The sequence below is a fragment of the Lithobates pipiens genome, unplaced genomic scaffold (genome assembly GCF_037356315.1).
Source record: "Lithobates pipiens isolate NorthernLeopardFrog02 unplaced genomic scaffold, aLitPip1_a1.2 Scaffold_27, whole genome shotgun sequence".
NCBI classification, from domain to species: domain Eukaryota; kingdom Metazoa; phylum Chordata; class Amphibia; order Anura; family Ranidae; genus Lithobates; species Lithobates pipiens.
The window spans coordinates 110659035-110671691 of NW_027507788.1; the positions used below are offsets into that span (position 1 = coordinate 110659035).

The 12657-nt window shown below is 42.8% G+C and overlaps 1 protein-coding gene across 5 annotated transcripts in view; it reads right to left on the reverse strand.

Moving 5' to 3' along the window:
- The window catches only part of ARHGEF12 (Rho guanine nucleotide exchange factor 12), a 428628-nt gene that overhangs the window by 209861 nt on the left and 206110 nt on the right, over positions 1-12657 (reverse strand). For all 5 annotated transcript variants that reach the window (XM_077457372.1, XM_077457369.1, XM_077457370.1 and 2 more), the window contains 3 exons: positions 9246-9288; positions 1661-1766; positions 1441-1578 (listed from right to left, as the gene is read on the reverse strand). In XM_077457372.1, coding sequence (XP_077313498.1) covers positions 1441-1578; positions 1661-1766; positions 9246-9288 — 287 coding nt within the window. The remainder of the gene's footprint in view (positions 1-1440; positions 1579-1660; positions 1767-9245; positions 9289-12657) is intronic.

Sequence of the window (12657 nt, forward strand, 5' to 3'; positions counted from 1 at the left end):
TATATCTTGTATGTCATGGTCTTGTATATAGAGATAAACACGATACATGTTCAACCACATATCACATGTTATGAGGTATGCTTTGTTTTTATGCCAATTAAACAATTTACATAACTACGCCTACCATGTGCCTTGTGCCTCACTCAAAGTCCCAAAACCCCTTTCTTATTTCTGATTTAGGGATGGAGGTGCATGTAATCATGCATGTCATTTAAAGTTCTATTACCCTCTTGCTTTCTAAGGTGTAACAGTTAGTAATTTACACCACCATGCTGGGTGGCCTATGGAGCGAAGGATGTATCAGGCGAACGTGCTTTAAATGGTAATATCATGCAGTCTTTCAAATACTGCAGCCACCAAGGGACTGGACACTTCAGACCCATCTATGCTTCAGATATTATATAGGACCTTTTTGTAATAAAGAGGTTAACTATGTGTAGCTCAGTGCCTGGCTTACCCTGCAATTAGGAGTGCAGGGTAAGCCAGTTTTCACCACCTGACTGTGCAGCAGTTGCCCACTTGATAAGTATGCCTGTGAAGGGAAGCTTTGTGAATGATGACCACTACTATGCTTGGCCAGTGATGGTATTGGGGTCAAACACCATATCTCCAAGATGCCCACTAGAGACCGGCATTACTGGGAGGGGATGGAATACAGTATGGTTGCAGTGGAATATAGATTTCTGCGGGGAGTAAACAGTACATATGGTGCTGTAGTGGGGAAACAGATGTGGAGAAAGGGGCAGGGTATGTGGCAGGTAGTGGAAGCAGGGGTGTTTTAATTGCTATGGAAGGAACTATATGCATGACTGCAGTAGGAATTGCGAGAAATGCATATATTGTTGTGAGGGAGGAGAACTGCATATACCATAATATTTTTGCATTATTGCTGGATCCAATATACAGTTTGGATAGGGTTTCTAGATTTTGGAAGATGTGTCCAGGCCTGTATTAAAAAATGAGGTAAAACAGGAGATGTTCAGGTGTTTAACATTAAAGGGTTAGTTCACCTTGACCAAAAAAATGGTCTATGCAGATAAGGGGTTGACTATTGACCTTGCTAGAGGCATACCTCATGAAGCCTGACAGGAATACTCCCAAAGAATTGCTAGGACGTTGCTAAGTGGGGCTTAGTCATTACTTCTCACCTCCACCATCACAGGAGTGAGCTAGCAAACGTTGAGCTTAGAGTTACTGCACCAGAGGACAGAAAGAGCATGCGAGTGGGTTTGAATCAGAGAAAAAGCTTGCTTCAGTGATTGCAGAAAAAAACAAACAGTAATGAGTAGGCCTCACTTAGCAACCTCCTGGGATTATTCTAGTCAGACTTTATGAGGTATGTATATGGCCTACACCTACAGCAAGGGCATTATTCAAATTTAGTCAAACCCTTTAAGAAATTCAATGGTTTGATTCAACTCAAAACAGAGTTTAACTTACAAGATTTCATCAATTTTCTGCAAAATTGGCTCAGCGCATAGTCTTTCTTTTTCAAGCGTCTGGCGTTCTCTGGAGCGTTCGGCATCAAGTTTGGCAAGTTCACTTTCTGCTAAGGTCAGACCCATGCTACGTTTCTGCCTGTCAGACAAAGTGAATTCAGAGCTGAGTTTTATTATTTCTACGTTATATTTTTAATCCAGTCACACAAAATGAATGTTACCTGAAGTCTTCCAAGAGTTTCTGTACTTCTGGGTACACTTTATCCTGCACAGTGTGGACATACTGTCGAAGCAAATCTTCGGGTATTAATTCTGGTCGCCTTTTTTCTGTTGTCAAAGGAAACATATAATTCAGGGCACAGACATTTCAGATACAGTCCCCCTTCTGCCCCCCAATTAATATACATAAACAGTCTTTTTAGTGAACAGTACCATTCTGAAACAATTACTCAAAGCTTTTTTTTATGTGAACCGATTATTCAATAATTTGTAAATTTTTATTTGAATGTATATGAAAGACACTGGAACAGGAGTCTTATGTGTCAAACTGTTTTTATTCTCCAATTCAGCTCTCATTTCCACAGCATTCCTTTTCTCTATAAATCATTAGTCTGTCTTATACTGTATGTTCATCAGAATGTGGTGATGTGACCGAAGATCTCACAAATCTATTATTCAGCAGGTGATAAAGCTTTCCTTTTGTCACTGTTGTCCTCTGGTTCAGGTGCACCCACTCCATCTTTACAGCACTGACAGACCATCCCCTGACAAAGAGCATGTTCAAACTACTTAAAGTGGAGTTCCAGGCTTATTAAAAGTCAGCAGCTACAAAAAGTGTAGTTGCTGACTTTGAATTAAACAGATGCTTACCTGTTCCACGATCCAGCAATGCAGCCGAACGTGGTGTCGCTCCTCTCCCCCTCCTCTCCGCCGGCGCCTCCATTGCCACTCTGGGCACGCGGCCGTGATATTTTCCGGCTTCACGGCCGGGCATGCACGGCGCATGCGCAAATCGCATTGCACTCCCTGAGTGGATAGGCGATCTCCTGGGACCTGTCACTTGTCCCAGGAGATCGCCTAGAGGTAGGGCCCGCCTAAGGTGAAAGGAGGAGTCGCCTTGGCGGTCCCTGGGTGGAAGGAGGAAAAGGGACAGGAAGTTCCCCTCCTAATGAAGCCCCCCCCCCCCCAAAAAAAAAAATAACATGCTAAACGTGGTATGTAAGGGAGCGAGGAGTGCTTACAGTGGAAGTTCCATTTTTGGGTGGAACTCCGCTTTAAGTGCTCACAGCTCAACACCAGAGCAGTGCATCACATTCAGCTGCCCTCCCATTATAACCATTCAAAGAGAACATTTCTACTTAGGTTTATTCCTTTCAAGTGAAATGTGATAAAAGCTATAGGTGACTATTGCGAACTGCCTTATAAACTGCTAGTTGTTGGTCACGCAGACTTTCCATTGCATTGACCTGAAAACAGGATTTTTATAGTCAGCTTACCTGTAAAAATCCTTTTCATTGAAGTACATCAGGGGACACAGAGCCATAGTAGTTACTATGTGGGTTATAGGCCACCTTCGGGTGATGGACACTGGCATGCCCTAAGACAAGAGATGCACTCCCTTTATAACCCCTCCCACTACTGGGAGTACCTCAATAGTTTTGTAGCAAAGCAATACATGTGTATACCAAACAAGGGAGGGACCCCTGTGTCCCCTGATGTACTTCAAAAGATTTTGCAGGTAAGCCGTTTATAAAAATCCTGTTTTCTTTTCATACATCATGGGACACAGAGCCATAGTAGTTACTATATGGGATGTAGGGTACCAAGAGACCACAGGACCCATACTGCAGCCTGCAGTACACTGCTCTCACCACATCAAGAGAATGTAGTGACCTTTCTTTCAGAGAATGAAGTTCTGAAAAAAAATGAAGGCAGAACAATATCTTGGTTTAATATGAAAAAAACCTGACATTACCTTCAGAAGGAAATTAGGATGATGCCGCAATCCAACCTTATTCTTAAGAATAATCCAATATGACTCTTTACAAGAAAGAGCAGCCAACCCTGACACTCTTCTTGCAGAAGATATGGAAACCAGGAAAATTATGTTCCTCATCAAGAGGACCCATGGAAAAAAGACTTTGTAAAACCGACAGGACCAATCTTAAGTTCCAAGGATTCAGGGGTGACCTAACTGGAGGATTTAATCTAAGTTTTCCCCTGAATAAGTCACGAACCAGAGAGTGAGAAGTAAGTGTCATTGAAAACACATTGATAAGGCTGATATCTGGCCTTTAAAAGTACTCAGGACCAGCTTCATTTCTAATCCCATCCGTAGGAATTCAAAGATTCTACCTCTGACATATTTCCTGGGGTGCCAATGCCTGGATTCACACCAGGAGACCTATGGCTTCCAGACTCATTAGTATATGACACTGGAGGCCAGCTTCCTAGCATAACCAAAGTAGAAACTACTGAAGCCAACAGCCCATGGTCTTATTTTAGAATGTGGGTCTCAATAGCCAAACCGTTAAATTTAGCGTTTGTAAGGAAGGATGGAATACCGGACCTTGTGAAAGAAGGTCTGGCCACAGTGGTAGGGACCAAGGGTCGCCTACCACCATCTTTATGATCGCGGCAAACCAAGAACTCTTGGGCCACAAGATTCACCTCCTTCCCTTCTTGCTTGCTCCTGTAAAAAAGGCACGGAAGCAACAGGAGGGAAAGCATAGATCAGTGAAAGACGGATCCCAGGGAAAAAACAAGGCATCTGTTTCGCATGGTATTGGATTATTTGTCCTAGACACAAAGTTGTCGATCTTGTGGTTGAACCCAGACGCCAATAGACCCACGTCTGGAACTCCCCTTGGCATATTGACAGAAGGAACCATTCTCCTGGAAAAAATTGTATTCAAGTAGTCCGCCTGACAATTCTTCATTCATGGAATGAAATTGCCGATAGGCAAGGAATGTTACTTTCTGCCCAAGACAGAAAAAAATTCACCTCTTTCTGGGCCGCGCGACTTATCGCGCCCCCTCTTGGTGATTGAGATAAGCCACCGCTGTGGCATTGCTGGATTGAGCTTACGGCACCTGGTATGCCCAGACGGTCTCCAATCCAGGTGCTAACCAGGCCCCACTTTGCTTAGCCTCCGAGATCAGATGCTTTCAGGGTGATGTGGCCATAAGCTGCATCCTGACAGGACAATAGTCTGAGCATCCAGGCCTCCAGGGTCAGGCGTGCTGCCTGAATCTCTAGAATACTGATGGGCAAGGTCATTTCTGATCTGGACCATTTCCCTTGGACAGATATTTCTTCCAGGACTGCTCCCCAGCCGAAAGGTCTGGCATCTGTTACCACTTTCCAGGTAACTGGTAGAAAGGATCTTCCTTTTAGAAGATTTTTGGATATGGACCATCAATTGAGGCTCTGACGCACTTTAGCGGATAAACGCAATGGGAAGTCCAGAGTTTGGATCTTCTTGTTCCAAGTTGATAGGATACTGTTTTGCAGCAGTCTTGAATGGAACTGCGCATTAGAAACGGCCTTGAAGAAGCCACCATCTTTCCTAATAAACACATGCAAAGATAAATAGAAGGATACTTTGTTTCCTGGGCTAAAAATACCCTTCAGTGGACTGCATCTATGACCAGCCCTAAGTACTGCAATCTCCTCTTGATGTTTTTTTTTTTTTTTTACAACAAAGTTTTTGTATTGAAAAAATTATGGCACATACAAAAATAAAGGGTATCAAATCTGTGACAAATATGTGTTACATACTTTTCCTTTACATGAGATCATTTGGTAACATTTTCAAAGATATACATATAAGTAAGATATATCATGGTTGGTACCAGTCATATACAAACATTTCCGTATAACCACCCGTTGTGTCGTTTAAGGCCTCCCCTCTAATCACCTCAGTCCATCCCTCCAGGCTCCCCCAGGACACACATCAGTGCCCGCCAAGAATCTGTCCAGCTATATATATGTTGGAGAATTCTTAAGCCACCTGTCCCAAATTTTTTCATATTTGGAGGGGCATCCTCTATGGGTATGAGTTTCTTATATGACAGTACAGCATTAACCTTCGTGATCCAGTGTGAGATAGTGGGGGGATCTGGTCTCATCCACACTCTAGCAATAACTTTCCACGCAGAGAACAGCATTCCTTGTAAAAATAATTTAGTACATTTATTATAGTCAGGGTCCAGGAAGATTCCCAGAAGATACTGTTTTGGCTGAAGTGTTATGGGGGAGCCCATAGTGTCGTGCAGGAATCTCACCACCTGTGACCAAAACATCTGGGATTTTGTGGCATTTCCACAGGAAATGAAAAAAGGTGCCAGTTTCTTGGGTACACATAGGGCAGGTATTGGAGTAATCACCTTTATACTTTGAAATTTTAAGTGGTGTGAAATATGCCCTGTGTGTTATAAAGGGTTAGTCGGTCAGAAAGTTTAGGAGATACCATTTTACATGTGTCTAGTGCATCACTCCACTCATCATCTTTGATAGGCGTTATCTCCCCCTCCCACCTATTCTTTAGAGTGTAAGCCACCACAGTCATTGGAGGAAGTGACAGCATAGTATAAAATTGTGAGAAGTTTTTTGGGGTCAGGGTTTTTTATGGCTTCCATCAATGGATTGTTCCCTAGAGAGAAGTCATCTAGGGTAAATTGTGCACGAAATGCATGGCGAAGCTGTAAGTATCTATAGTATTGACTATTGGGAAGTGAAAATTCAGACTGCAAGCCGTGGAAGGATTTTAATTTCCCACCAGAGGTAATATGGGATACGTAGAAAATGCCCCTTTTACTCCATACTCCGCTGTCTGGGAGCTGTTGAAATTCGGGGAGGGTCCTGTTATGCCACAAAGGGGTGCATTCATGCAGGGGCTGGAGATGCAGCTTTACAGAGGCTATATTCCGTATCTTCCTATAGTGTTAAACGAGAGTCTCACAGTCTGCTGTTCTCATTCTCTGTTCCCCCAGTAATCGCTACCATGGAGTCTAGGGTTGGTCTGATCCATTGTGGACATAAGAAATTTAAGAACCTATCTTTATCCGTTTTAACTATATGAAAAATTTGCGATATCTGGGCTGCAAGGTAGTATAGGTTGCAGTCAGGTAAGGCCAGTCCTGCGAGGTCAGCAAGTTGTTTGAGTTTGTGCCATGGAAGTTTGTGTCTATTGTTGCCCCAGACAAATGCTTTTAGGAGGGCTCCTTGATGGTTTTAAGGAGGATCTTACTAGGTTGAGGAGCCTACCCAAGTATTTCAGGTAGCTCACTGCTGTAATCAGACCTTGGTTTAAAAGGGCTACCGATTGACCTACCAAGAGTAGATCGTCTAAGTAAGCTAGTATCGTTCTACTTTGAGCCCTTAACCTGGCTATAGGAGAGGCCAGGATCTTTATACACACTTGAGGTGCAGTAGCTAGCTCTAAAAGGTAGAGCTACAAACTAGAAATAAAGATTTTCTACCTTGAAGCGTAGAAATTTCTGGTGAGCGGAGAAGGGAAGATCGGCCCATAGACACATTCTCCCCCTTGTAGGAAGGACACTACTGATCAGATAAATTCCATGTGGAGAGAAATACTTCTTTTTCTCTGGCTCCTTAGAAACCTTTGCTCTGGGAAAAAAATGAGGAGACGGGGACTCTTGGAACTCCAGATTGGAGCCATTGAGGAAGTCGCCCATTCGTCTTCCTGTCAGATCTATGAGAACTACAGAAGAATTCCCCCTATTGAGCTAGCGGAGCACCTCCTGGTAAGGAGGCTACAGTAACCTCTAGGGTTAAACCTGAGGATTATCTATTGAACCTGATGGCGGAAGCCATCGTGACTGCCTGGAGGCTGATGCCCCTCGCACAAACAGAAGGATCTTTTAAAAATAAAAAGATATTTACTCCTTTACTTAAATAGAAAAAAAGGGGGTACTTTTCCCACTAGAATTTCTTTGGATGAATTATTCACACATCCACAAATAGCTGTTCCACCGCAAAGGAAGACTAGCCAGGAGTATCTGCATGGTAAAAGGAAGTTTATCCTCCACTGATGTGCGTTCCGGCACGCATGAGTTTTAACTGCTTGCGTTTAGCAACAATGTGCACAGAACCATGTATAGCATCTGCCTATATAGGTACAAACTGCCGTAGGCATCTCAGCAGTTGTGCGTTTGGCTAGTTTATAAGAAGGCACCTGCATGAGGACCTTGTGCAAGTTCTATAAAGGAACTCACAAGCAATTATTGCAAGCATAAAGCTGCCAGAATTCTGGGCCTGGACACCTAGAACACCTGTTAAACTGGCCTCACAATGATTAAGCTAGTTTAACATGTGTTCTAGGTGTCCTAGAACACCTGCCCAGGCTGCTCAATCTGCCAGAGAAAAACATTTTTATTTTTATTTTTTAACAGGAATTCCAATTTTATTTGTTGGATGCCTAAGCATTTGAGTATTGTCTGCCAATAACAGCTCTTATTCAATGAGGATATACTGCGTTAATTGCTAGTATACCGTACTTAGTAAATTTCCTCCATCACAGGATAAAGTATAAAAACTTTCTTAGGAGGAATAACATTTATCTGTGAGATCTTCACAAATACAAAAAAGGCTTTACCGACTAGTGAGTAGTTTGCGTTTATCTCTTATTGCCCTCAAGTGCAATACTTTACATTTCTCCACATTTTGTTCAGGTCTTTCTGTAAAATTTCTATATCCTGATGTGAAGTTATTGTCCTGCTTATTTTTGTGTCATCCAAAAAAACTGAGATTGAGCTATTTATACCTTCCTCTATATCATTAATAAAAAGAATTGGTCCCAAGACAGAGCCTTGGGGTACCCTAAGGTAATCTGACCCAAAGGTATTCTATCAGATTGAAGTCAGGACTCTATGCAAGCCAGTCAAGTTCCTCCAGCAAAATCTCACTCATCCATGACTTTATGGACCTTGTTTGTGCACTGGTGTGCAGTCATGCTGGAACAGGAAGAGGCCATCACCAAACTGTTCCCACAAAGTTGGGGGCATAAAATCATCCAAAATGTCTTGGTATGCTGATGCCTTAAGAGTTCCCTTCACTGGAACAAAAGGGACCAAGCCCAAACCCTGAAAAACAAGCCCACAACATAATCACCCTCCACCAAATGATTTGGACCAATCCACAAAGCAAGGTCCATAAAGACATGGATGAGAAAGTTTGGGGTGGAGGAACTTGACTGGCCTGAACAGAGTCCTGACCTCAACCCGATAAAACACCTTTGGGATGAATTACAGCGAAGACTGCGAGCCAGGCCTTCTCGTCAACATCAGTGCCTCACAAATGCACTTCTGGAAGAATGGTCAAACATTCCCATAGACCTTGTGGACAGCCTTCCCAGAAGAGCTGAAGCTGTTATAGCTGCAAAATGAGGGCCAACTAAATACTGAACCTTACGGATTAAGACTGGGATGCCATTAAAGTTCATGGGCGTGGCAGGTGTCCCAATATTTTTGGTAATATAGTGTATGCGAACCTAGCTTAAGGCTGTAATTATGCAAATAGTGTAGATTAGTTTTAGGGGATTTCTTGAAGTTATAAAAATACTCAATTGTGGGATAAATATAGATGTATATCAAGGGCCTGTGTAAAAACCAAAACACCATCTCCTGTACTCCACTAGGTGACATAAAAAGCTAACTCTGTACTGACAAAAATGATTCTACGATGGTGATGAAAAATTTTAGCATGGTCGAAGCATTGTGCTTCCTGAGATCAAAGCCACTGAAGTCCTTTATGTTACAGTAAACTGAATCTATGACACTTACCCAACTCCAGTGCAAGGTCTTCAGGGACAGAAACCCGAAGATTCTACAACAAAAGAAATACAAAGATCTAAATATTGCACACACAAAAAAAAAAAGTGTACAAGGGACAACAATATATACACAGCATTACCCTCATGTAAGGATTCAAACTTGCCATAGGATGTTTTCCTTTTATAAAGTAAACTGAACATATTGGAAAAATCCATATAACTAATATAAGCTCATAAAAACAGATAAGAGGTTTCTGTATGTGCGATTGATTGCCTGGCTTCTTATGTGCTCCTGAGTAGTCAACCTATAATCGGACAGTGCACTGCCTGCAATCATCGACTAGCTCCAAGTCAAAGTGCTGGCCTGAACTCTGCTGTCACTGTACAATGCAATTGTAGGATCCCAGTAGATGCTCATCTATAAGGAGACCTGCTAAAATCTCAGAACACAAGGATTGTAAGTAAATCTAGGTAACGTTTGATGCCTGCTCCTACATATATTTTATAGTTTGAAATATTTACTTTAAAATAATTGCAAACACTGAAACCTACAAATCAATTCTGAAGCTGTATTGTGCTGCATTATGCTGGGATACAAGCAAACACTATGTTTAATGTATGTTTTCCACGTATGTCTCTTCGCAGTCACACTGGAAGTCATCCACATGCAATAAAAGGGGTGAGCTTTGGGTACTTCCTTCAACCTAAGATGAAAGACTGAAGCTGGTTACCCAAGATACTGTAAGCTGTACAGTCAATATAGGCAAAGGATGCATACTAAAGGCCTCATATGGTGCAATAGAACAAAATGCCCTGCAAGCACCACCAAGTTCAACAAGCTGATTCAAAAAAGGTCAGAGCTGGGTGAAAAACATTGGTAAAACGATAACTGCATCATATCAGATATAGTCACTGTTCAGCAGCACCACTGTATTCAGAAAGCTGCCCGATTGGAATAGCTGATCGTGAAGATTCCTCCCATCACACTTAGTTTGGATGAGGGAACCGATTGATTTTCTTTTGCTCAGCCTTTGGGTTAAATTAAAGAATTTTTTTTAACTCTGTATGGACAGCTTAGTTTCAATAATTATGTAAACTGGGTTTTGTCAGGTGCCATAATCTCCACCATGAAAGAAAACTAACAATCAGCAGTACATACATACATCTGGAAAAGAAAAAAAAACACAAAGAGCAATGTCAATATTGGATAGGGAGAACTTCATATTCTAATCTGCATTCAGAATAATTATATTTTTAATAGAGGTGGGGAAAAAAATACCAAATCTTGCTAAGGATTGATAGAACACTTTTTGTAATGTTTGAAGCAGAAGTGCAATCCTAAAATGAAAAACTTAGAGTACTCTTTTATAAAGTCCCTGGGGGGATAAAAGCCTCAAAGAACCATTTGCATTTCATTACAGCAACATGGGGTCAAATGTACATTTTAACAATGCATGGCAATGTATGCACCACTCTGCACCGATATGCAGTGTTACTGTAACACTCTGTTACAGTAGCAGGCAATACACCTTCACTGCAGTCCACAACAACTCACATGCCAAAGGTGCATATCTGACATTCAGTGTGTTAGGTCTACCGCCACCCTATTAAAATTGAATAGGCTGCCTTAACACAGAAAACCTAATGAGCTGATCCTTTTTAAGATTTAAATTTTTGGAAGAGACAAGTACACTTAAACTGGCATAGTAAAATTAAACTATCAATTTTACATTCTTCCTTTTCACATCTAGTTTGTAATTTCCCACTCCTTCTGCTCCATCCATTGATTAAAAATATTAAGGCAACATTTTCTTGTCATTTTGGATAGAGTAAAGCTTAGTACACACATGCTGAATGACGGCGACATCAGCCGGCTCCATAAAAACCAGCCGACATTCGGCCCGTGTGTATGGCAACCGGTCCAACAGAAGCCAGGCGTTTGGTCGGCCTTTTGATGGACGAGCATGCTGGAAAACCTGCAACTGACCGGCTCCCAATCAGCGCTCTCAGCTGATGAACACAATAGCTCAGCAGGGGAGACTGCAGAACTAATGTTGGATTGTCAGTACCCCACTGGGTTGAACGAAAAAAAAAAAAACACAATAGTGTGTACTAGGCTTAACCACTTGCTTACTGGGCACTTAAACACCCTTCCTGCCCAGACCAATTTTTAGCTTTCGGTGCCCTCACACTTTGAATGACAATTACTCAGTCATGCAGCACTGTACCCAAATGAATTTTTTGTCCTTTTTTTTCCCACAAATAGAGCTTTCTTTTGGTGGTATTTGATCACCTCTGGGGTCATTGTAATAGGTTATTTCTCTCACATGGCATGTGTATACCACAAATGACACCCCCAAAAAAATTCTGCTACTCCTCCTGAGTATTACAATACCACATGTGTGGGACTTTTTCACAGCCTGGCCACATAGAGGCGCCCAACATGCAGGGAGCGCCATCAGGTGTTCTAGGAGCATAAATTACACATCTAACTTGTGACTACCTATTACACTTTTGAAGGCCCTTGAGCACCAGGACAATGACACGTGACACTGATGACAGATGGCACCGATACGTGGCAATGATGACACTTATACGTGGCACTGATGACAGATGGCACTAATACGTGGCACCGATGACAGGTGGCACCGATGACAGATGGCACTAATACGTGGCACCGATGACAGATGGCACTAATACTTGGCACCGACGACGCGCGACACTGATGACAGATGGCACTGATAAGTGGCATTGATGACACGTGACACTGACAACAGATGGCACGTGACACTGACCGGTGGCACTGATACGTGGCACTGATGACAGATGGCACTGATGACAGATGGCACTGGGGACAAATGGCACTAACAGGTGGCACTGGGGGAGGATGGCACTGGGGGAGGATGGCACTTTTATTTATTTATTTTTCCATTTTCCCCACTTACGGCCGCTGCAGCCGTTCATCTCTCCCCTCTCACACGCTGTCTGTGTGAGGAGGGAGAGCGGCACTGAGAGATGATCTCATATGTTTACATATGAGATCTCACATTGGACACACCGATCGCGTTGTAAACGGCCGCTGTGATTGGCCGTTTACAGCGATCTGTGTTTGCCTGTCTCCGGGGGACAAGGCAAACACAAAACTTCCGCGATGCGCGCATCACGGAAGTAAACACCAGGACGTCCAGGGACGGCCTCCCGGACGAAAGTGCCTGCTCTATACCCGGCATTCGGCTATAGGGCGGGCGGGAATAGGTTAAGGGAGTGTTATAACCAATCAGCTTTATTTCTGCCATCTGTGTCTCATTGAGATTCCCTTTCCTGTCCCATAGCCAAAGCAGAAAGTGAGAAGAAAACCCCCCTAAAGTAAGGGAATACCTGGTGGTCACCAGGGTCCAGAGTTACTGCACCCATTGGAAGAT